The sequence below is a fragment of the Myotis brandtii genome, unplaced genomic scaffold, assembly GCF_000412655.1.
Source record: "Myotis brandtii unplaced genomic scaffold, ASM41265v1 scaffold18, whole genome shotgun sequence".
NCBI lineage: Eukaryota > Metazoa > Chordata > Mammalia > Chiroptera > Vespertilionidae > Myotis > Myotis brandtii.
The window spans coordinates 8,718,136-8,744,753 of NW_005356674.1; the positions used below are offsets into that span (position 1 = coordinate 8,718,136).

The following is a 26,618-nucleotide window of genomic DNA, read 5'->3' on the forward strand; positions in this document are numbered from 1 at the left end:
ACACTACTTTTCCACTATGGAGGATGAGGATTTAGCTCTAATGACCACTACCACCTGCCCCCTCCCCTCTGCATTCAAACAAACAGTTCCCACACCCCATCTTCTCAAATGAATTTCACCATGGTTTTGATTAGATTAATAGTCAACAGGCTTACATTATAATGTCTATGTAAATTATAGTCGTAGCTCACTTAAAAGGTTTCTCATAACCTTTATTTCTTTTCCTGTAGCTACTTTGTTTTTCTTTGGGGTTACCAATTGTTCTATGCTTTACGGGCTTGTTTTTTTCTAAAGTTATCACTAATTTAAACCCAATCTCACCTCTAGTTGTATAAATTACTCAATTTGTTCAAATATATTCGTTATCCTTACAATTTCATTGTTTTGGAGAAAACTTTCTGGAACCTTCTAACTTGCTGCAATGTGGGTTGGCTGCTGCCCACTGGACCTGCTAAGTAGCTGTGTGGTACATAAGTTTTGGGATCTCCCTGCATTATCATTCTGGGGAATATTGTTGTCTTGCTCTGAATAATCTATTTCCTTGTTCTCAGGTATTCCTCATCCTCAGCGTACGTCCTCATTTTTGTAGAGCATGTCCTCCAGTGGAGTCTGAGGTGCATGGGAATAAATTTTTTGAATCTTGAATGTCTGAAAGTGGCTTTATCCTACCCTCACCTTTAATTAGTTTGGCTCAGTATAGAAACTCGGTTGGAAGTAATGAAGGCATTCCTCCATTGTCTTGTTTCTGTGTTGCCAAGATAAGTTTGTAGCTATGCTAATTCTTGATTCTTTGTTGGAAATCTTTCTTTTAACCCAATTCTTCAAGTTTGTAGGATATCTCTTTGTTCCCAGAGTTCTGAACCTTTTCAGTGATGTATTAGTGTGTGAGTTTCTATTTACTTGTGTGGGACATTCCATGGACCTTTACAATCTGAAAACTCAGGTCTTTCTTTCACTAGTGGAAAATTTTATTGAATTGTATTTTTGACTATTTCTTTCATTTCGTCTGTTCTCTCTGTCTGGAACTTGTGTTTTTTAGATTTTGAACCTCTGGGGTTGGTTCTCTAATTTTCTTATATTTTTCTTTCTGACCTCCCATTTCTGCCCTTATTCTATTTTCTTGAGAAATTTCCTCAATTTTATCTTCCAACTCTTCTATTGAGTTTTACATTGTTGATATTGTAGATTCTAATAGTGATGGTTTTCTGAATATTTTTTGAGGCATTCTACTCCTACATAGACTTGCTTCATCCCAGTTGCTTTTTTTCTTTAATAGCATTTTATTATTTTGATGTCAAAATCATTTTTACCTAAAGAGCCACTCAGAAAATGAACTTCAAAAAAATGATATTTAAAAGTGCTAATATCATTATTTTGCTATTTTCTAACCACAGGTAAATAACATACCCAGAGTTCAACTTGAGTTATTTTTGCTTAATTACTGTGTACCAGGTACTCACATGAAAACATCAGGACATACATACAAATGATACTTTTTTTTTTGTCTGTCTTTCATTCTCAGATGCTCTCCTCAAGTACCTGGTGATCCTTGACTGTGCTGCTCATATAAAACAGTGTAAACTAAAAGTCAAGAGCAAGGTCTGTTTGGATGGGACTGTGATGGGTAGGTTCACTGTAAGTAAGCTGGCTATTTCCCTGAAGAACCACTGAGGTCAGAAAGTCTGCATGTTTTTTTCATTTGTGACTTCTGCTTAGAGAAAACTCTTCCTGCCTGGAGGGATATACATACTGGAATTTAGGGGAGCAGGTGGGGTGAGGCCAAATTCTGAAGCTAAATATATTCATCACTAGAGGCCCGATGCATGAAATTCGTGCAAGAGTAGGCCTTCAGCTTCCCTCTGGCACCCAGGACCCAGGCTTCCCTGCAGCCCCAGCTTCATCTGGAAGGTCGTCCAGTCTAATTGGCATATTATGCTTTTATTATTATAGATTCCTTTTCCAGTAGGGTAGTGCTGTACTTGAACATGCCTGATCTCACTCAGTCCAGAGAATTAAATTTCTAGTCTTCTGCCAGCATGGGGAAGGGAATCCAATTGCTTTCTGAAGAGAGAGACCTCTGACCGATTCTCATGTCTACAGTTCCACCTTTACCCCATTTCCAGTTCCCGAGCTTCCAGAAGATTAAATCTAAATCACATTGCTTCTTGGTTTTTACCTACTGCTGACTTGTTGTTCAGCTTTCTTAGGTGGCTAAGTTAGTTAGCACTTAACATCTGCTTTCCAAGGAACAAAAAATGTTGTTGTTGTCTTTTCCCCTGGTTTCTTATTCCTTGAGGGTTTATTTGTAACTATTCTAACTGTCCCTGGAGTGGAATCTAAGAGGGAGCAGAGCTAACTGCCTGCACTAAAGCTGCCATCTCTAAATGAAGGTTCCATTCTGCTCTTTCCACAAATTAAAGAATCACAGTTCCTACGCACGGAAAGGGACCCCAAGAGAGTGTGTAGTGAGCCCTTCCCTTCAGAGAGCACTGCATGTTGTTTAATTCGCAGATGAGAGGGTTGAAGCACCATAAAGCTATCTTGCCCAAGATCATGCACAGTCAGGCAGACAGATACCACGTCATCATCTATTCTGTGTACTGTAAATAATTATACCTCAGAAGTTTTACTTTTTTTTTTCCTAATTTAGGACTATTTCAGCAACAGCTACTAGTAGATTCTTTTCTGTAATACCTTAAATTGGCATCCTCTTCCAGTCGGCAGATGAATTCTTCATAGTAGAATATTCTGTTAAACGAGCTATAAAATGTGGCTAAATGTTTTATTTCTTGTGATTTGGCTTAACATTTTCAGACACATCCAGGTTATGTGTTTTTTAAGTAGTTGATATGCTTTAGACATGTTCTTTTGAGTAATGTATACAAAGGCTCTTAGAGAGCAACTATCAATGGAACGCAATTGAAATGTAATCTGTATAACTTTTAAAAACAAGTGGTAAAATAATTTTGAATTTTCAGGAAATGCTTGAAACTGAAAAAAACAAACAACAAAACAGCTTGGTTTGTTTTGGTATTATTTGGTATAATGCTATTATTTGGTATAATGCTATTATTTGGTATAATGCTATTTGCTACATTTTAGAAGAAGAAAAAAAAACCACACAGGCTTTGACAAAAAGTCATTTTGCAGGGTAAAAAGGACCTGAGACTTGGGATTTAACTTACTGTAAATTGATGCTACCTTCCTCCCTGCTCCAGTGTAATAAAAACAAACCATAGCCTTAAAGTATTTCTTAAAATTTTAACAAAGTTGTTTTTGACAAATAATTCATTTTAATTTGTAAAAATTTTAAGAGCATTAAAAGAAGCTTTAACAAATGCATCCCTCTAGAAGGAAATGAAGGATAAAAAGAAAACCATTGCTAAATACTTACAGACTCTTTTCTGCCCATCGTTTTGCTGTGTGAGCGGGAACGGGAGATGTTGCTGAAGAAGGAATCCTTTTTAGTAGCAGACAAAGGTGGGGAGCCAGTGAATTCTCTTCCTCCAGGCAAACTCTCAATGCTTGGAGATGAACTGATGTTTTTAGAACTTTGTCCTGTAAGAAACATAAAGTGGCAATAATGAAACACCACTCTTTCACTAGGTGACTAAACTTACTGCTTTTAATAAATGACCCATTGTGACACTTCTTTGTTTACACTGTCAACACAATGACACTATGGAGCATTAAAGGGCATGCATTTTTATGTACCAGATTAGCTGTCAATGTTTTAAAACAATGAAGTACGCTATAGTTTTCTACATGTAATTTACATTACAACAGTCCAAGTGTTGCACACATATAAAAAATCAAAAATCCAGTTTTTAGAAATCACAGATTTAAAAACTGGACCCTCAGTAATGGGATCATCCTTATTAATAGAAACTGGAAATGATTATACTGTACATTATATTATTAATATAAAAAATTTGAAATCCTTCAGTTTTCAAAAGGGTCTCTTCCCTTTTCATTAATTGCAGAACAGATGTATTGGCTACCCCGGCCTATGGTAGAAGCATCTAGAAATGGGGACAAAGTGCTAGCTCACATAACCTCTATCTAAATAGAGGTTAGCTCCCACAGACAGAGTTCAACCTGCAATGGATGATATTGTTGCTGACCCTGGAAGGGCAGTAATCCTGAGGTTAGGAGAGGAGAGGGGGGAACAGGTCCCAGCACCTAGGACAGCGGTTCTCAACCTGTGGGTCGTGACCCCTTTGGGGGTCGAACTACGCTTTCACAGGGGTCGCCTAAGACCATCTGCATATCAGATATTTACATTACGATTCATAACAGTAGCAACATTACAGTTATGAAGTAGAAATAATTTTATGGTTGGGTCACAACATGAGGAACTGTATTTAAAGGGCCAGAAGGTTGAGAACCACTGACCTAGGAGATCTCGAGGGCATAGGGTCCTAGAATGTCGGAGTTAAAAAAGACCTCTGGGCCCTAGCTGGTTTGGTTCAGTGGATATAGCACCAGCCTGTGGACCAAAGGGTCCTGGGTTCGATTCCGGTCAAGGGCACATACACCTTGGTTGCAGGCTCCTCCCGGGTCTGGGCAGGGCTCATGCTGGAGGCAACCAATCGATGTGTTTCTCTCACATTAATGTTTCTCTCCGTCTTTCCCTCTCTCTTCCACTCTCCCTAAAAATCAATGGAAAAATATCCTCGGGTGAGGATTAACAACAACAACAAATAATAATAAAAATAAAAAAACAAACCTCCAGAACCATCTATAATTTATTTTTTCTTTTTAAAATTATATCATTAATAAGTAAATATAGTCTCACTGTAAATAGATTAAATGTGAAAACTGCCTTTATAAAAAAACATCAGCTTTACTGAGATATAATTCATATACCATAAAATTCACCCTTTTGAAATGTATAATTCAGTGGTTCGATGAAGTCCCATTTACCTATTTTTTCTTTAGTTGCTTGTGCTGTTGGTATCATGTCTAAGAAGCCACTGCCTAATCCAAGGTCACAAAGATTTACTCCTATGCTTTCTTTTAAGAGTGTTATAGTTTTAGTTCTTGTATTTAAGGCTATTGTACATTTTGAGTGACTTTTTGTATGTAGCATAAGGAAGTAGTTCAACTTTATCCTTTTGCATGTGGATATCCAGTTTTCCCAATACTATTTGTAGAAAAGATATTCTTTCCACATTGAATGGTCTTGGCACCCTTGTTTAAAATTAATTTACTGTAAATTTACAGATTTATTTCTATGCTCTCAACTCGATTCAATTTACACACGGCTATCTTTACGTCCTTGTCATTAGCATTTGATTACTGTAGCTATAGTAAGCTTTGAAATCAGAGTGGGAGTTCTCCTTCAACATTGCTTTGGATATTAGAGGTGGGTTGCATTTCCACTTGAGTTTTAAGATTAGTTTGTTAATTTCTCCCAAAATGATACCTGAGATTCTGATAGGGATTGTTATGAATATGTAGATCAATTTGGGTAGTATTGCCATCTTAACAATATAAGATATAAGCAAAATATATTTATACTGTCTTTTATATTTACCTAGTTATTTTTATCATTACTCTTTTTCTTTGTATAGATTTAAGTTAACTTCTAGTGTCCTTTCATTTCAGCCTGAATGACTCCCTTTACCGTGTCTTGTAGGACAGATTTGCTAGCAATTAATTGTTTTGATCTGTGACTGCCTTAATTTTCCTTCCTTTCTGAAGGATAGTTTTACAATTCTGCATTAGCCTTCATTCCTGCTGATGCAGAGCCTCCGGTTCATCCAGAGCTGAGAGATTGAGCCATTCTCAATTCTTTCCTGCCTGTGTGTGGCCTTCTAGAATACAAGGAATATATTGGAGATTTTCTTTTTTTTTTTTTTTTAAATATTTTTTTTTTATTTTTTTTTTTTTTTTTACAGAGAGGAAGGGAGAGGGATAGAGAGTTAGAAACATTGATGAGAGAGAAACATCGACCAGCTGCCTCCTGCACACCCCCCACTGGGGATGTGCCCGCAACCAAGGTACATGCCCTTGACCGGAATCGAACCTGGGACCTTTCAGTCCGCAGGCCGACGCTCTATCCACTGAGCCAAACCGGTTTGGCTATATTGGAGATTTTCAAAGACCCTGATAGGTCTTTGATTTTTCCTTCTAAGTTTTTTTTGCTAGCCTCTGATTTTCCCGTTAAGTTTTTGGTTAGCATCTTGTTTGCTCTACTTCTGCCTTGGGCAGCTGTGATGTTAAGCCATTTCCACTGATGATTTTTGATAGATGCCCTATGGACAGGGTTTCTCCCTTAGTGAGTTCTGAATAAGGTCAAATAAAGACAAGCCCTATGAATGAGGCCTTTCCGGAAGTTGCTGGACAAGTCAAATAGCTACCATTTACTGGGGATGGGACTTTTAGGGTGCTCCAAGTCCATTCTTTCTCCTCCAGTGGTTGCAAGGCTGATGGTTATCAAAGACTATGGCAGACATGGGGAGGGGTGGGCAGGAATAAGTCAAGTGGAAAAGCTACAAAGCATGCTATTCTTACTGAGATCCAGCCCTTTTTTCTTGAATAGATGCTTTTCAAATTATTACAATTCTTTGATTAATTCCCAGAGTTCAGATAAAGCTTTGACATTTCTGTTCTTGTTGCTGTTATGGAGCAACATTTTCAGAGGTCCTGTCATTCCAAAAACACTTCCCTCTCTGACTTGCTTTTTGGACTGAACTTAGTCTTTGAAATTTGTGTTCCTCTTATATACAAATCTGCCTTACTCTTTTTAATGGCTGTGAAGAAGAAAAAATTGTAGCTTTCCTAAATAGACATTTAAGATTTTTCTTTTCTTTTTTTTTTGCCTGTACAAACTAAATGACAAAACTCGAAAGAGATATGTTTTTAGGTACAAACTGTTGTCTATTTCTATTAGGTAAAGTTACATAAATGGGACTGCTATGTCTAATTGTATGTGCATTTTAAATTTACATTAATAATTCCAAATTGATTTCTCCTAGGATTTTAACCTACATATATAGGTATATTTATACACATGTGTAAATGTAACATGATATATATTTATTCATCTAATTTTTAAAAAATACATTTTATTGATTTTTTTTTTTTTTACAGAGAGGAAGGGAGAGGGATAGAGAGTTAGAAACATTGATGAGAGAGAAACATCGATCAGCTGCCTCCTGCACACCCCCCACTGGGGATGTGCCCACAACCAAGGTACATGCCCTTGACCGGAATCGAACCTGGGACCCTTCAGTCCACAGGCTGACACTCTATCCACTGAGCCAAACCAGTTAGGGCTATTCATCTAATTTTTTATTTGATTAATCGATGGAAGCAGAATTTCATTATGTTAGTTTGAAGTTTCCTGATAACTAGTGAGGCTGAATATCTTTCAACTTATTCATACCAGTCATCTGAAGGTCCTGTGTGAATCATCTCTGCTCATTTTATTTTAAAAAGCTGATTTAGGGGAGTTCCTCCTAAATTCTGGAACTCAGCCATTTGTATATAAGTGTGTGTCTATATTTTCCTCTATGGTTTTTGTTTTTATGGTCCTGCTTAGGAAGGCATTTCTTACTCCAAGATGATGTAGTGGGAAAAAATTTAAGTATTTATTATAAACCTAGGTTTTTCTTTTTCCCTTTAAAAATATTTTCTCATCGTTCCTTGGAACTCTACTCGTTAAGTAGCTTTTATTGCCTTGGGGTGGTGGAAGATATAACTAAAACAAAAGGAATGTTTGCTTAGCTCTGAGTTCCAAATTGCTTTTAAAAGTCTATAGGAAAAAAGATAAATCTAAGAAGTCAAAGCATTTTGATTTGCAAGAACATGGCTTTTTCACAAAATAAAATGAAAAAATGTTTAGCTTTTTCTAAAATTATACAACTGAATTTATCTGTCCCTTCAAAATTTGAATCATCTAGCGATAAAATTATCTGGTGCCGGTGACATTTTAATGGCATCACAATGATGGCTTTTTGGATTTTTTTCTAAGTTCATTCCACTATTAAGGTTTTCTACTTCTGCTTGGGTCAATTTTGAATCTTTCATATCTTCCCCCTAAAAACCATATATGAGGCAGGCAGAATAATGCCTAGACCAAGTATGTCAAACTCATGGCTGGCAGGCCACATGCCTTGTTTACATGTGGCCCACTGGCCGTGAGTTTGACATGGTTGGCCTAGACCCTTAATCGGCAGAGCTTGTGAGTATGCTACCCTATATGGCAAAAGGACTCTGCAAAAAAAAAGTGTGTTAAGGTTAAGAACCTTGAGATTGGAAGAACACCCCAGGTTATTATGGTGGGCCAATGTAAACACAGAGGTCCTTCAAGTGGAACAGAGATGTGACTAAAGATCATAAAGGAGATGGTTGAACATGAGAGGGACTGGCTTTTCTAGCTGTGAGGACAGAGAAAGGAGCCAGGGGTCAATGTGGCATCCTCTAGAAGAGGAGAATGGCAGCCAGCTAAGAAATGGGGACATTGGTTCTATAGTCTCAAGGAACTGAATTCTGCTAATAGCGCAAATGATTTTCTCCTAGAACCTCCTGACATGTTGCTTTCAGCTTGGTGAGATCTGTGCTAGACTTCTGATGCACAGAATCCTATACAATAAAAGGGCAATATGCAAATTGACCCTAACAGCAGAACGACTGGGAATGACTGGTCACTATGACACACACTGACCACCAGGGGGCAGATGCTCAATGCAGGAGCTACCCCTTGGTGGTCAGGGGAGCTCTGCTCAGCCACAAGCCAGGCTGACGGCTGCCAGTACAGCGGTGGTGGTGGGAGCCTCTCCCACCTCCTCAGCAGCTCTAAGGATGTCCGACTGCAGCTTAGGCCTGCTCCCTGCTGGCAAGTGGACATCCCCCGAGGGTTCCCGGGCTGCCAGAGGGATGTCTGACTGCCAGCTTAGGCCCGATCCCCTGGGGAGCGGGCCTAAGCCAGCAGGTGGACATCCCCCAAGGGGTCCCAGACTGTGAGAGGGCACAGCAGGCCGGACGGGAACCCCCTGAGTGCACAAATTTTTGTGCACCGGGCCTCTAGTTGTTGAATAAATGAGAAATTCTCCTTTGATTATTATTATACTCTATGTATGATCTCTAGACTCTCAATATTTGGCATTATTGTTCAAATTCTGAGTTAATCTAAAATGCCAGGTAGAATCACTTATATTTGCTCATACTCCTGGGAAAAGAATTTTGTGTACTATTGCAACTTTTTTCCATATCTTCCAAAATGAATTCATAGTTGTGAGCAGGCCCTAGCTGGTTTGGCTCAGTGGACAGAGTGGTGGCCCGTGGACTGAAGGGTCCAGGTTCGATTCCGGTCAAGGGCACATGCCTGGGTTGCAGGCTCAATCCCCAGTAGTGGGTGTTCAGGAGGCAGCTGATTGATGAGTCTCTCTCATCATTGATGCTTCTATCTCTCTCTCCTTCTCCCTTCCTCTCTGAAATCAATAAAATATATAAAAAAATAGTTGTGAGCAGTTACATATATCAAATCTTATAAAATCTTAGTTGCCTTGAATACTTCTGAAATGAGATAGGAAGTACCTATTATATCTATCTGATATTTATAATATATAAATAAAGTTCTATAAAACTTGGGAAAATTTTTCATTTAAAATGATCTATAACATTATCAAAGAAAAACATCTTAAGAAGCTATCCCAGTTTTTATAAAGCAACTGTTCCATGATGAAATGATAAGACCAGGAATTGATTCTAGATTTTATCTATACTATAGCTGTGTACTATTCATTTTTTCTCCAACCTTCCTGATATACACACTTCCCTAGTCTGTCTACCCAAGAATAGATCAGAAAATTAAAATCAGCAAGGTGATATTTGCAAAATGTTAGCCCATGGATATATATGGACCTTTATACATATGATCTCATTTGATCTTGATGACATTGTGAGGTAGTTACATATAAGAAAACTGAGACTTGGAGAGTTTAATAAACTTGCTCTAGGACATAGACTTTTATACCTATAGCTAGCAACACTGTAAGATTTGTCCAAACTTACTAGTAAAGACTGTGCCAACACGTATCATTTCATTTCTGTATCACAGAGAGTGGCTCCAAGCAGCTATTAATTCAAAACAGCAAAGAAACAAACAAACAAATCATATTTGGGGAATAGGTCCAGCTACCCAATTTTTAGGACTTGTAGGTGCATTTTGAGATGGCTTCTCCTACGAACAGAAAACTGATGGCTAACCTCCTGTATTCAATTACAGGTGCTATATCACAAAGGCCAGGCCTCACTGAAGGCAGGGGTGTGGTCATTACCAGCCTCACATGGTGGGAAAGTTAGCATAGTGCAAGATGTAGTGGGGCTACAATAAAGTTCTTGGCCTATATATCACATTTAAACCTTGCACAAAATATATTTGCCCTTAATTACAGAAATTAGGTTACTAATTTTGTTGTGCCCTTTGGGAACTAACATTTACACCTAAAAAAATGGAGTCCCTGACGTGTTCCCAAGGGGCTGATGGAACACTTCCTGTGGAGAGTGTGGGAAAGGCCGGGCACCAGAAGCAGCCTTGCCTAGAGCCAGGAGAAGGCTTCTCACACTTCCCTGCCTTTCATAACTGGATGGGACATTCCACCCCCAAGCCCTGCACACATCCAAGTCGAGGAGCCGATATTCTCAGCTACCTGTAGCCCATCAACTGCACAGGGGCTCTGAAGCTCTAGAAACCTTTTAATGTCTTTAACTGACAGGGACAACATGAATAATTTCTTTTGCTGCGCTCAAACTAAGGCCTGTTCTTAGAGGCACACTCTTAAGTTCATTGCTGCGGTGCCCTGCCCAGGGTCCCTTCAGGACTGAGGCACGTATCCCGGCTGCTGGGTGAGGATGGCTCTCAGGAGTCCCTTTCCGGGAGGTCCCTGAGCTTTGGAGAGCTGCTTGCCCAAGGTCCTGTCCCTCCCTGGGGATTAGCTCCAGTCAGTCACTAGTTGGGCTGATAGAGGGTACAGGCTACCCCCTTGCCTCAAGGCAGACACCTCTGAAGGGCCATCCCAGGCCCAGGGGTTCCAGCAGCAACAGCAAGGCAGGTCAGCTCACCCCTCAGCTCAACCCCTCTCATTCCCCAGGTGCTGAGCTTGAGGGCACGCCCCCAAAAGCCTTCACTCGCTTTCATTTATCAGAAATTTTGACCCAAGGCAATTCTTTAAAAGTTATTTTATATTGCAAGGCATTCTTAAATATACTAACTACAGACCACTTCTCAAGCTGCATCAGGCATGAACATAATCTTTCATTCATAACCAAACAGCAGGGCATGAGCTTATGAAGTGCCCATAGAAACTCTGTCCAGCCCTGAGGAGGGGGACAAGACAAGCTCTTAAAAAGCTCCCAAAATAACAGTACAAGGGAAATAGACTTGTACATTCACTAACTAACCTAAAATCCCAGGTGATCAAAGCAAACAGGAGTATAAACAACAGTACCCTGGGAGCACTGAGGCCGTATCTAATTCTGTCTTAGGCAATCAGAGGTATAAGGGAAACCTTATTACTTGGAGAGTGGTGGTGAGTGGGGTGGCTCAGGGAGGGTCACTTCTGGCAGAGGACACAGTATTACCAAGGCCGTTGGACTCCTGGGGACATCTAGCTCAGTCAGTCTGATGAAATTCTTCGGAGCTTCCTGACATCCCTATGTAACTGAGAATGACACCAAAACCAGTGCGTGATAGGATAAAGCCCCAAAGCACAGTGTTTAGGAGGCTAGGAAATCTGGGGGTCGTTGGTGGGAGGCGTAGCTCAGAAGAGCAGAAAGCCCAGGGCTGCAGCCACAGAAAGGGGATCGCTGCAACTTCACGCAGTGATCCAGGAGAAAGGGAGGCAGCTGGCCCATCTGGTCACATTCTGTTGCCTCAGACTGGAGTGACAGAGAGCAAGAGGGCTGATGTCGGCTCATTAAAAACATGCACGTTGGTGCCACCAGAGAGCAAAAGGAAGCAGGCTGTACCTGAAGGCCCAGAGAGAGCTGCTCTAGCCAAACACAGCGGTCAAGCACTGGCAGATCCAGGGCTTGCTTGCAAACATGTGGCTGTAGGACACCGAAAGTTATTATTAAGAAAATGTAGAGGTGCTCAGCTGGCTCCTTCATTATTTGATTCTGAAAACTAAAAGGTATTTGAGGAAAACACATAATGGCTCTGGAGGCATCACTATGGGACGGTGCGGTGGTCACTTCTTACACCCTTGAAGCAGCTATTCTTTTCTCTCTTTACAGGTAAGAGGTCAGTGACCTCCCTAGGTCAGCCAGCAAGGCAGTACTGGAGGCAGGACTAAAACCCAGGCTGGGCAAAGCTGCACTCCCTACTCCCCTAGCAAGGGCTGTGTCAGGTAGGCTATAGTAAGCATGACCTTAAGGTAAAGAAAAACAGAACAAGGTATTTTAAAAGTAAGGGTAAATGCTGATCTTATTCTCAGTCCAAAAACAACTCATTTATTCAACGTCTTTTGGAGTGTTCTATAAAAATGCATTTTCTCGCTAACTGATGCTTCCGAAAACTTGTGTTTCACATTAAGTATTTCTCTGCCTTCGTCAGGTGATTATACAGGACACAGTGGACCTGTCTGCTGCTTCAGGGCTCTCATTTCTCAGCAACAACCAGAGTGACCAATCTAGGGTCATGCACACGGATAACTTTTTGGTTTTCAGTCTCTCCCCTCATGCTTGCGAGCAGAAGGGGTCCCTATGGTCAGTCCTATGTCCGACTCTAGTTGACTTGACCTCCTTTTTCTTTATCTCCCAGTCTGCTGCCTGTCACCTGCACTGGAACATTTCTGTTAGTGCTTTATTCCTGAAGGTCCAGAGAGGAAGTCACCTCCAGACACATGAGCTATTACCATGTTTATGCGACTCCCACTTTACTCCTCAGTTTAAAATCTATTGTAGGTTTTTTTCCTACAAGGAATCATAAGAAACTTAACAATGATTACCCTTAGGGAAATAGGCTGGCAGAAAAAAAGACATTTGAGACAGTATGAATGATAGTTTTAGTTCTATGAAATGAAAAACTTTTCAACTCTTAAAATATGAGATTCAAGGGGAATAGAATGGGTTTGGCACATTTTGATTAAGTTCTCTAATTTCTAATATTACTAATCCTGTTAAGCATAGATTGTTAGAAAGTTTTTTGTTGCCACCACTAACTATTCTGGGTTTACTTCTCCTTCCCGCTGCATTCTGACCCTCTGCAGGAAGTGTGCTGAAGAAAACAGAGTGACTTCTTCAAACCAGGGTAGGTATGGTCACACTGTCTCATCATCACCATCACAGACTGAAAGCTGTTTATTTGCACCTCATGTCACATAAAGGGGCTGGAACCTCCCCTGGTGGACGGGAGCCTCCCCTAGCAGACTGATAGACTCTCTGAGAGGGCGTGGCAGGCAGGGGGAATTTTGAACAGGGTCTCTAGAAAAACAGGCCTGTCTGGACCATTTAAAACACAGGCTGATGCCCAGTCCACCTGGCAAAGCTGTAGGGAAAGCAAGGGATTAATGAAAACAGAGGTTGGCACATGGTAGGCACTGAATAAATACTTGTGGAGTAAATGAATGATGTGATTCTACTTATATAACATCAGTTATTTGAATAAAATGATATAACCTCCCTCTTCAAGATTCTATTAAAAAGGCAACATGGTTCAGGGGTCTCTGGTCTGAGGGTAAAGGGAATGAGCAATAGCAGCATAGAGAAGTCACAATGAGCAAGGCAGCCTCCGGTCTCTCTCCCCACAGCCAAATGAACTACGATAACAAAACACTTGTTAAAGAGTTGTCTAGAGGGCTCAGATTTTAATTTTAGGAAACAGATTTAAGCCTTATGAATTCTCATCATATCGGATAATCACATCAATATTTACTTAAGTGCAATAATTGACAAGGCTAAAGACAAATATTTGGAGATTATCTGCCTTTTCTATTTCCATTTTACTGCATGTTTATATCACATAACAGACACCATGAAGAGTAAACAGCAGCTCCTCATGGAATCTCCAGGCTGACCAAACCCTTAAAGGTCAGATGGTTCAATTACCAGAACACAGCAGAAACTATACCTGTAAAATCCAGAACTATATATAGAAGCGAGGCCACATCCCTCTAGCACAACAGTTTTATTTCTTACTATCTTAAGTCACACACCACTCATTTCCTAATCACAGTATATTTTTTGTTAATTTATCAAAAATCACAGGTATTATGATGACATATCATTATTAGAACAGTATTTTAATACTAGTAGCATGACTAAATTATGTGTATATTTTAAATTAAGGAAAACATTATATGAATTTTAATTCTGAATTTGAATCTTCTATTCAGTTTGAATAGTAGGCTTCCACTTGGTACAGAATTCCTCTCTGTAGCATATTTTACCTAAAAGATTACATAATAAAAGATTAATGCAACAACTTTAAATATTTATGTTTTTAAATTCCACAGGAGTTGCTGAATATGAATTACTATTATTTTTTATGTCTTAAATAAACCTTTTTCTAGATTAAGAACAAGGAATTATGATGTTAAAATGTTATTTTGTATTTTAAATCATTGCTAGTTATGTATGGAGATTTGTCATACCAAACTTTCTGTTAATATGATTCATAATACAAAGCCTGTACTTAGAAACTTATTTCAAAATCAAGTGATGATTCTTTTAGGTAAAATATAACAAGTACTCTGGCTGATACATACAATAATATGCATACAAACAGCACATAAATAATCTAATCTGAGAACTAATTTGTCAGTTACTGTCACAGAGCACCTATGCAACAAAAAGGACACCTTGGTGTGAGCTGCTCAATAAAACAGAGTGTTAAAATCACCACAAGATATAGAGTGCCCATATTCTGCAAGGAAAGAGGCTGGTGCAAACTTAGAAAACCCACAGCACAGCTGGGTTTGGCATCACCAAGTTGACATGAGAAGGGACTTTTGTTCTAAACAACAGTGCCACTCAGTGGCTGAATAATGGTAGTGAACTAATAAACAGTTTGAATTGGAGGGTGGGCAGACAGAACAATGGAATTTTGGAATAGGCAATGATAATACTGCAGGCAAAAAGGTATACTACGTTGCCATGGTAACTGTACCTTGGAGGTCAGTTAGAGTCTGGACAGGAACAGAAACCTGAGCATTGCTTCCTGTAACTACATCACCTAGATTTCATAAGAAAAAATAATTAGATTTCATAAAAACAAAAAAAATAATCAACTTTTTTTCATACTTAATGTTGTAATACATTTATCAATCAAATTACTAAAAGTAAAATAAAACAGAAAATACAGTACAATCTTATGAAAATAAATATAAAATATTTTTTAAAGGACCTATTTTTTTAAAAGTATTACCTAAAAAGCATTTGGGCATGTTTTTCTTAAAGAAAACAAACAAATACATTTCCACTAGTCTAAAGTATAAAACAAGTTTCTATCAGTTGAAAGTATAGGAAACTCTAGCAATCAAAAGATTTTGCTGAACAGACTTCATTATGCTATAAATATTAGTGTGATTTTATATTTTCTTTCAAAAGTTTTTATCCAAAAAATTACATGCATTTATTAAGTAACGTTTCTTTTGAAATTGATTCCCCTCTGTAACAGACAAAATTTATTTTTAGCTAAACTTGAAACCAGTTTCTTCAGTCACCAGATCAAGACTTAAACAAGTTCTAATTTCATAGTAAGTATTGAAAAGATTTCAAAAGTTCCCACATGTACTTAGAAATGTCAACATGTAAAAATAAATCTGTGAACGGCATACCCTTTAAACTTGATATATTTATTATAGGCAAGATTTCATTTACAAATTGGACCTGTAGTAAATGCTTAAAATAAAGAGGTGTTCAAATTTGAAAAACAGACAAAGGAAATGGGGAAAAGGAGTGCATTTTAAGAACACAGGAAGGAAAGGAAAAGGAGCACCACGGGGCATTCTGTGAAGAGCTGAGGTACACAATTTAGAAGGGAGATTTTTTGCTTCTTTGATTTCCTTCCTGGGTGACAAAGTTCAACATTAAGCAGTCACTGTCAACAGCATTTGAGGGCCTATGTTATTTTGAGCTTAACAAGGTCAAAAAACAAGCCTTCTTAAAAGGCACCATATTTTGTGTGTGTGATAATGTATGATTAATAGACTTGCTTCCCCTGTAGTTTTTATACAATAGTAAAAATCTATTTTTGAATTAAATAACATACTCTCGGTGCCTTGACCACTTGCTACAATTATGATTTACAGCATGGCCTGCTCAGATGGAGATTACTGGGCTGTAATTATATCATCACTATCAATTAACAGTACATACATTTATATTCTCCTATAACTACAATACAATCTATAGATAAGTACATACTCCAAACAAGTGTTAAGCAGCTTTTAGCAGAACTTTCAGGTCCTGAATTTTCACAGTATAGTTAACTCTCTCTATTCATGGATAAATGGCATGCTTCTTTTCTATAGTTTTGAAGGAGATTTTCAATTTTATGCTTGCTATCCATTTTATTCTGCTGCATCTGGATCACCTATCTATAATAATAAAAGGGTAATATGCTAATTAGACCGAACGTCCTTCCAGATGACCTTCTGGACAAAGCCGGGGCTGTGAGGGAAGCCCAGGTCCCCGGGTGCCAGAGAGAACCTGGTGCCGGCAGCTGGGGGAAGGAAGGCCCACTCTTGCATGAATTTCGTGCATCGGGCCTCTAGTTAGTATATTTAGACTAAAAACTAATTTTAATATTAAATATCAGCAGGAAAATTATGGAGGAACATCTGTGCTCCCTTTTCCTTCTTTTAAGACCCCACCCCTAATACATATACAAATGACAGACTGCATTCCAAGGAGCATATACATGAATTTTCTGTTTTCCATACAACTGCTCCCCTGTACAAGCACAAACTAACCTAGGAAAACCATAAGCATTTTCATCTTTATAAATAACCATTTTTCAAAACAACTTACAAATTTTCCAGCAGAGGACACTAAAAAGACTGATACATTATCTTTCCTCAAAGGCACAGCGTAGATGGCGCCGTTCTGAGAGAGTTAGAAGTCATATTCAACGCAAGCCTCCTGACAGGTTACATACTGTGCTCACTCTACCATCCAAACCTGTGACCCACCTGTGGACTGCTTGGTGCCGCAGCTCAGCAGGACACCTGCGGGAAATGCCAGCTTAAAGAACCTATGTTGGAGAAGTGTTTCCACCATCGTGTTAACAAGTAATCTTTCACCAAAGGAACCATAGATTTTTGGAGCTGGAAGACCCCAGGGATTAGTCCAAACCTCTGACTTCAGGGTTGGAAACAGAGAGCTCCAGGGTTCTGCTTACAGTTCACTGGTGAGTGAATGAAGAGCATCACCCACACTAGGTTCTACTTGTATAAATTGTTCTTTTTGCCCTTTCCTGTTTTACTTAAGTCTTTATGCAGGGAGGGGCATTAGCAGGAATATGTACCTCTAATATGACGGTAGACTAGCTTTTTGTAGTTTGACAGGAGAAGAAATAAAAAGACGGAAGAGTTGCCAAACAAGGCCACTTTCTTCCTTCCAGCACGGGGATCAGTTACAAAGTGCCTCAGTAGTGATACGCATGTTCCAAACACTTTGCTTAAGTGCTCTGTTGTCTTCTTCTAACTGGGGACTTAGTTTTCATCAATTGTTCCATCCTCATGCACTTCCTTTCTCACTTACTGTGATATTAATACTTGACATTTCCTAAGAGACACAACTTTATATTTCTATAGTCATTTGGCTTGGTTCCTCAGAAAATTTAAGCTACAGCATTAAGAGATTCTCTGACTCATTTGCCTGCCATCAGTTAGAATTACTACTGACTACAGCTTGTTATCAAAGCAATATCGAAATCATATTTGTTTAGAACAATAAAAGAGTACAATTAAGAAATACATAAAATAACATTCATTTCCATTCTGTAAGTGGGCATGTCTCCTGGCATTAAAATACGTTTACAACATGTTAATGATTTGAAGTCTCCTTTTCTTTAAATCAAGTGTGATAGCTCTACATTAAAAAGAGAAGAATGCAATTTTAAATGACATAGTCTTATATACGTAAACAATACTCTTATAGAAATTTAAATATGAATATATAAAGTTTAATACTTCATATAGGCAATGATAACATGATATAATGGAAAAACACACATTATTGAATAATACTCATTATTTTATAACATTGGGGAATAAAGCCTATGTAACTTAAGTTCATCATTTTAAATGCCAGTAACTTAAAATTTTTCATAATTTTGAATGCAGACTTCTCAAACAGAGTATATGGAACATGGCTTAATGTCTTCACATTGACTCAGTATTACTATTGTTACTGTCAACACCAGTTATGGAACATGGCTAATCCACAGGGATCCCTGTAAGACGTGAATGAGGCATGTGTCAGTATATTTGCCTTGAAACAAAATGGCTACAGACCTGATGCTCCGTGAGGTCTTAGAATTGACTTTTTAAAAAATATATTTTCTGCCATCATGTTATTTCTTTTTTCTACAGTACAGATAGCAGAGTGCTCCCATTAAAAAATAAACGCAGTTCTTTCTAATTGGTTTTGAATAGGGGCAGCAAATACATATGTCTCTGAAAATAAGTAGAAAGTAAAAGTGTAAAGATTCTGAGCAAGAACCTGAAGGCTCTCTTAGGAATAAAATGCATGCGGGAGATGAAGGCCTGGAGAGGCCCAGAAACAGAAATGAGCTCCCCTGAGTCCCAGCAGCAAGAGTACCCCCAACAGCAGCACCAATAGCAGTGCCCTCACTCATCGAGTGAGAGTTGGATGGGAAGTCACCTCCCAGGCTTCCTCTGCTCTCACATTCTACTGTTCAATTTTTGGTGCATGGACTCAGACACTTACTTTGGAGGCTTGATATTATGTTTAGCTTTTTCCCCTTTACGGTTCTAGTCTGTTAACTCAGAGGTGAAACAGCCAGAGTGGGAGCCTAAGGGCATGCTTCCTCCAACCCAACTGCCCAGGGGAGTGCTGGGACTAGCAAAGCCCATGGTGTCTGCAACTTCCCGCATTATCATCCAAGTGAGTGACACCACAGCCAACTGACTTCAAGTTCTGTGTTGTGACAGTTCATGTAATACTCTAGGAGGCTCCACAGGACGCAAATGCAAGTATACCAGCCTACAAATGTCAAAAAATACCTTAAAAAATTACCTCATAAGATGTTTGTAATTAAGAACAATATAGTATCTGATAATGTAATTTAAAAGGACCTAATACAATGAATTTATTAAAAATTAATAGAAGTTATTTTCTTACAAGCAGACTATACTGCAAGTGCTTTCTTCAGATTTATTAGTACTTTTCCTTACCTTTGTTCAATTGCACTGGCATGCTTTCCGATTTCATCAGCCGCTGCTGCTGCTGCTGCTGCTGCTGCTGCTGCAAATGATGCCGGGGGATCTCTGCCAGGGTTCTGGGGGGACCCACAGCAGTGGAGGTACTGCCACCACTGCCTCCGGAAACAGGGCCACCGGTACTGCCTGGGGCTGTTGCTGGAGAAATCAACTTCCTTCCAAAATTAATCAGGCTATTGGAGACCTTATTTATATTCAGGGGAGCACCTCTGGCATTGGTCCTGCAAAAAACAAAAAAAATAGGCGGAGATTTAAATCAGAGGACAACTATATTTCGCGCTATTTCACATACTCCGTCGGTATAAAAACATACCTTACCTACTTCGAAAATGGCCATTTACTAGATCAGCCACACCAAGTGAGAGGTAAAAACTTAAAAATGAGCACAGGATAATAAAACATAAGACTCTTAAAGATGTGGCTTATGGAAAATAGTCTTTATACTTTTTATTCACTCATTCAATAGAGCCTATTACATGCCAACACTGTGCTAGGTTCTGGGGATACAACTGTCCAAAACAGATATAGTTCCCCTCCTGGAGCTTCTAGTCTAGTAGGGAAGAAATATATTAATCAAATAATTGCATAAATAAGTGTGTGACTAAACCTATGATGAGGACTACAAAGGAGAGACATAAAGCTGGACGAGTCTTGGACTACCCATAGAAGGGGCACCTTGAAATGAGGCTGGTAGCAGGTGTCCCACTAGCCCTCACATGTGGGTGGTAGGCCACATTTAATCTGGTTTTGAAAAATAAATGTGTTGGAGGGTCAAGAAGTAAATTCACAGAAATTACATCAAGTTCATAGAAATTACAACAGATGACCAGTTCATGAGAATTGCAATTCACCCTCAACACACCTACCCCGCTACCCTGCTACCCACCCAGCTTTCCATGATCCCCTCCCCACTTCTCTGCTTTTCTTGATAGCACTCTGCATCATCTGACATACTATATATTAGTATTTTACTTATTTGGTTATTATTTGTCCCCTCCCTCCAATCTCCACTAGAATAAAAGTTTCATGAACACAGGGATTTTTGTCTCTTTGCTTATTGCCATTGTCCAGCACAAATAGGTATTTTGTAAATATTTGTTAAATAGCAGCTGCATCTCCTATAGTTTAGGTCTTCTCACCTGTTATGGCGGAAGAAGAGTCCTGCTCCTAGCCATGGCCAGCCTCTCCATCCGGGCTCTGGACCCCATCTCCTCTGACCTTTCACGATCTTTACTCCTGTACCTCCCTCCCCTGCATCATCATTTAGCCTTCTCTACTGTATGATTCCATTAGCATACAGCCGTGAGTGTGTGTGTGTGTGTGTGTGTACACTAACTTCTCCTTTGAACCCTCTCTCCTTTCTAGTTACCATCCCTCTCCCACCCACGCACAAGGTTTTTGTTGTTTTTTCCCTCAAGAGGGTATCTTAATGTGCTACTGCTGCTTCTTCAGTCCCTGACTCACTAATATCTGGTTGTGGCTTTGCCATTGCTTTGAATCCATGCCTCAAGGTCACCAATAACTCCTGCACTGCCAAGCCAAAGGTCCATTCTTATCTTACTCTACTCTCACTCCCTACACTTCCTCTCCAGCTTCCAGGGTTGGCCAGGACCTGTGCTTTAACTGTCTGGCAGACAGAGGACACCAAGGAAACATTATTGAATGAATGATTACTTCCCAAATGACTTATGGTCTTGAGGTATTTCAGAGCTAGTGTCTTCTTGAAGTTATGATGATAAATTATTGTAGTTGTAGGAGGTAGTCCCACTCCATGTCAACACCAAAGTTTGTACTTTTATTGCACAAATAATTAATAGAAGCTTATTTTCTCCCATTTTGCTCTTTCTTCACTAAAGTGGGAAACTGAAAATCAAGTTTGAGGGATTCGATAACTTGATTTAATGAGTTTTACTATCATTTCCTTCTCTCAGATCTACCTGGCAGCACTTACCTAGTAACTCTCCCACGCCTCACACGACACCTGTACCTGGGCATTACTACATGCAGCTCTAGCCAGACGGACCCATAGTCCTCACATAAAAAGGAAAGGGCATGATGCTTCTTCCTCCCATAAACTCTTCTCCAGTGGTACTAGCTAATCTTATGGGCTAGGTGCTGGAGACTTAAACATTCCTTTGGAGATAGGACAAATCAAATTTAAAACCTGGATTTCAGCTTGATAAAAAACATTTATTCATTTATAACTTCATGAAATGGGGAAAATCATTTTCCAAAGGGTTCTTTTTGGATCACGTTTAATCTTTAAAGAACTGAGCTATTTAAAGTCCTTCCAAAAATTATTGAAAATAATGTTTTCTAACAGAGATAAGGATCTATGGTGGTTATGCACCGTCTACTTTGTTTTCAGCTGTTCCTTTATGAAGAAGAGCATTTTTCAGTGTACAGATAGAGAAGGCCCTGAATACATGTTTATTGAGAAAAAGAGTGAATAAAATGAAAATAACTCACACATCTGGATTAAGAAGGCATACCTCTGGCACTGTATTCCACTCAGCAGCCTACATGCACTGCCATTGCTTGTGAGGTGGTGGAAAGAAGAGCTATCATGATATTGAAGCTCTGTTGCAGTTTAGTTTTGCTTCTTTGCAAGTCAAGATTCATAATTCATAGATATGAAGAAGTTATAATGTTACCCTTCCTTATAAACAAAAATGTACTAGTCAAATTCCCACATTGCCAGTTGTAAAATTTATACGCTGATAAAAGTACTAAGCAACTGCTGGAGCATTATCAAGAGAATATGGTTAATGCAACTTCATTACTACTAATAACCACAAAAAACATATAGATCAAGCTCATGCAGAGGAATTTTTCATCTGAATAGTTCTTAAAAGGGAATGAACACTGTTTCCCTTTTTTGAACATTCTTTGTTTTTAACCAATTAATTCCCCCCTCATCCACTATCTTAGAAGAATATTTTCTTTTCAAAACAACTACTGATGGAGACTACTTATTTTCAGGTATAAACAATTGTAAACCATGCACTTCTAGGAAAAGCATGCTGTCTGTCCATAGTTTGTTTTTTAGATATGACAATTTTTATGCCAAAGTTGGCTAACATAGATCTTAAATGTTAGTAGCTGCATTCTTCACGAGAAATGCTAAACAATTTGCAACAATTTTTATTGCCTGCGATGTATATTAAGTCATATGTGCTAAATTAATGACGATTAACACAGTTATTAGAGACCTGATGGACAGTGAAAATAGGGTTGGATTAAAGATGGAGTGTAATGTGTAAAGGTGTTGAAATAAATACTAAGAGGTCTTTATAATTAATATATCAGATATTAAATCTAATGAGTAACAAATTCTGTGTAATCAGTCTTCCATTATTATTTTCTACTACATACTATTATTAAATAAACTAGAGGTCCGGTGTGTGAAATTCATGTACTCGGGGCGGGGGAAGGGAGAAGTGTCCCTCAGCCCGGCCTGTGCCCTCTAGCAGTCTGGGAGCCCTTGGGCGATGTCCATCAGTGGGACATCCTTTGCACTGCTGTGGAGGCAGGAGAGGCTCCTGCCACTACCACTGTGCTCACCAGCCATGAGCCCAGCTCAGGGCTTCTGGATGAGCAGCGCTCCCCCTGTGGGAGCGCACTGACCATCAGGGGGCAGCTCCTGCATTGAGCATCTGCTCCCTGGTGGTCAGTGCATGTCACGGCAACCGGTTGTTCTGCTGTTCGGTCGATTTGCATATTAGCTTTTTATTATATAGGACTAGAGGCCCGATGCACGGAATTTGTGCAAGAGTAGGTCTTCTTTCCCCCAGCTGCCGGCACCGGCTTCCCTCTGGCACCTGGGACCTGGGCTTCCCTCCGGCTGCCTGTAGGCACCCTGGACTCAGGCTTCCCTCGCAGCCCTGGCTTCGTCTGGAAGGTTGTCTAGTCTAATTAGCATATTACGCTTTTATTATTATAGATAGTGTAATCTAGGAGAGATTGTTTTGAAATTATGCCAACAACTTTTGGCATAACTCCATTTAGCAGCTTAAATCAGTAGCAAAAGGGTATTTTTTTTTCTCTGAAAATCCATGAATCCTCCAAAACACCTGTATCAGAACCCAACCTGGCTTCACTATTGGGTTCAGAGGCCCCTTTAGTTCAGTTTCAGAAACTCTAAAAAAAAAAACCTCTTGCAGCCCTGACTGGTTTGGCTTGGTGGATAGAGCCTCGGCCTGCAGACTCAAGGGTCCCAGGTTCGATTCCAGTCAAGGGCATGTACCTTGGTTGCAGGCACATACCCAGTAGGGAGTGTGCAGGAGGCAGCTGATCGATGTTTCTCTCTCATCGATGTTTCTAGCTCTCTATCCCTTTCCCTTCCTCTCTGTAAAAAATCAGTAAAATATATTAAAAAAAAAAACTCTTGCAGCCTCTCAATACCCTTTAACGACTCAATCTCCTACAGTCTGGATTTCTGACCAACATTCTAGTGAAGAGCTTCCTTTTCTTTCTTACTTTTTTTTTTTTTTTTTTTTTTTTTTTTTTTTTTTGCTAATCCTCATGCGAGGATATTTCCCCCTCTCTCCCCACCGCCACTGATTTTTAGAGAGGGTGGAAGGGAGGGGAAGAGACACACAGAGAGAAGCATCTACGTGAGAGAGACATCAATTGGTTGCCTCCTATACACACTCTCCGGATCGAGCCTGATGTATGTGCCCTTGACTGGAATTGAACCCGGACCCTTCAGTCTGTGGGCCAACGCTCTAGCCACTTAGCAAACCAGCTAGGGCTCCAACACCTTCTTAATAGTCAGAGTCTTCAACTTCCAAACCTTCCTAAAGCTTTAAAAAACAACATATCACTTCTGTAAAAATTCTCTTGATATCCAAATCTTTACATTACCATAATTTATTTCCTTTCTACCTATAGATTTATTTTTTAGGATTGATATTAAGTATCTAATATTTGTTTATTTCACTCTTTTTACAGTAAAATTTTGTTAGATACTTGTTTATATTTTTGTCAGAGTAAATTCTCAATTTATTTTTAATTATTTCTCTCTATAGTCTGATTTATTTAGTTTTTTCTTCTTCTTTTTTTCTCGTGATCCCAAAGGTTGAATGCCAGTCACCAAACCACAGATCCAGGAAGCTCAGAAAACACCAGGCAGGATAAACACCAAAATCACTATACTTAGCCATATCTTTTTTTTTTTTTTAAATCCTGAGCCAAGGATATTTTTCCATTGATTTTTAGAAAGAGTGAAAGGGAGAGGGAGAGACAGAGAGAAACATCGATGGGAGAGAGACACATCGATTGGTTGCCTCCTGCACCCACCCCAACCAGGGCCAGGGAACCTGCAACCGAGGTATGTGCCCTTGACTGGAATCAAACCTGGGACCCTTCAGTCCACAAGCTGATGCTCTATCCACTGAGCCAAACTGGCTAGGGCATGCCATTTTTATAGAAAGTCACAGATAAAGAAAAAAGGTCCTGAAAGAAGTTAGAGGGGGAAAAAACACACCTTGCCAATAGAGGAGTAAAACATAACAATCACATCCAACTTCTCAGTAAGCCTTGCCAGCGAGAAGAGAATGGAGTGAATTAAGTGTTGAGAGGAAAAAAACCACCAGCCTGAATTCTGTACCCTATGACATTATCCTTCAAAAGTAAATACAGTACCAACATATATAAATACATATTATCCTTTAATAGTAAATATAAATGTGACCAAAGTGCCTACATTGCAGGAGTTAACTGTACAACTATGGAAGATAGTTCTTGGTGACGTTAATTTCTGGCAGGATTGAATTTTGTGTTTATAAAATGAAGTGAAATAGAGGGGAGATATGAAAATTATGCTGGAAAAGAATGGCTGCAAAAGCTGGGAGCAAGTATAACCTGCTGTGTCCAATGGCTTCTTACCATCACATCCTTTACACTGTTGAGAAGACAGGACCAGATCTGCAGCCTGTACACTTCTCTAGCCTCGGAGGAATGCTGACTCACCCTTCTTCAGATGGAGGGGCCTGTTTGCCCTGCCTTTCTATTTCCACTCTCAGCTTCTATTCTGTTCCTTTTGCCCTTCCTTCCTCTTCTGTGTTTATCTTTCTTCTGAGACCTTTCTTTTCTATTTCCCCCCATTTCCTTAGTATTATAAGTCTCCTTTTCTTTCTATAATTTTCCCACTTCAATCTACCTATACTGTATTTCACCATAAAAACATGTAACTCATTTAAAAATTATTTTTCAAAGTACAAAGGTAGTTGGAAAAGTAAATATACACATATAATAGAAATATGTGACCTTGGCTTTTGGATAAAAACAATATTCTCTTTGCATTCCTTTATTTTTCTAGTCTATCATTATTGGCATACCCTGAATGGATGCTGGTTCATATTTACTTCTTTCATGCTTATAGACATCAGTCTTTTACTTGGAAATTTAAAACAGTTGTCAGAGTTGCAACATAGTACTTTTCAAGATGATTCTAACATCTGAGCTAACATTCATGATGTATTTCTACTTACAAATTCCATTAAGTTGAAGGCTTCAAATTCTATAAAACGAATTTTCCAACTGCCTTTAATTCTTTAACTTTAAAGTTGAGTGTATCAAATTTGCTTCAATGAAAAACATATCTAATTCTAATCTGTTTGCCATATTGTGAGGTTTCTGTTACCTCAGACAATGAAGTCACACCATATCTCAAGGACTTCTAGATTTTATAGGTTTTTATTAAAACTAACTAATGACAATTAGCTTGCTGTTACTTATTCCTTAGGAGTTTGACTTTCAAGTGAAATAGACTAGGATTATTTTTCATGTGGCAAGTAAATTTTTGTCCAAGTGATGTGAAGCAAAAGCACTCATGCTTGTTAGGGATAAAAAGACTGGCCCTGATGAGTGGGTGGATATAAGCTGGTTTGTGGGGCTTACCTAACTGGGTCTGAACACAATTTATTACACTAGTTACTAACATAACAAATGATAATTATGCATTAATCATAGTATATAAAATCATTGGATAAACTCTCCAAGACATAGCTATAGAAGTAAATATTGAGGTTTCTATTTCTAGACTGGTAGTTTTCAACTTATTTATTTTCTGATCCAATGCATCTGAGATTTAACTCTCTCCCATCAGTAACTATGGTTCATAATAGCTGAGTGTTTAGGGGGTTAGGGATTCTCTGACCGAGGGGAACACATCAGAATGGAAGAGGATATAATTCA

At 39.1% G+C, this 26,618-nt stretch overlaps 1 protein-coding gene across 13 annotated transcripts in view; it reads right to left on the bottom strand.

The window, feature by feature from the left end:
• The window catches only part of TBC1D5 (TBC1 domain family, member 5), a 425,203-nt gene that overhangs the window by 38,178 nt on the left and 360,407 nt on the right, over positions 1 to 26,618 (bottom strand). For 12 of the 13 annotated variants that reach the window (XM_014537570.1, XM_005863632.2, XM_014537564.1 and 9 more), the window contains 3 exons: positions 19,374 to 19,639; positions 15,119 to 15,184; positions 3,395 to 3,558 (listed from right to left, as the gene is read on the bottom strand). In XM_014537570.1, the coding sequence (XP_014393056.1) occupies positions 3,395 to 3,558; positions 15,119 to 15,184; positions 19,374 to 19,639 (496 nt within the window). The remainder of the gene's footprint in view (positions 1 to 3,394; positions 3,559 to 15,118; positions 15,185 to 19,373; positions 19,640 to 26,618) is intronic. The other variant, XM_014537574.1, reaches the window with a different exon arrangement.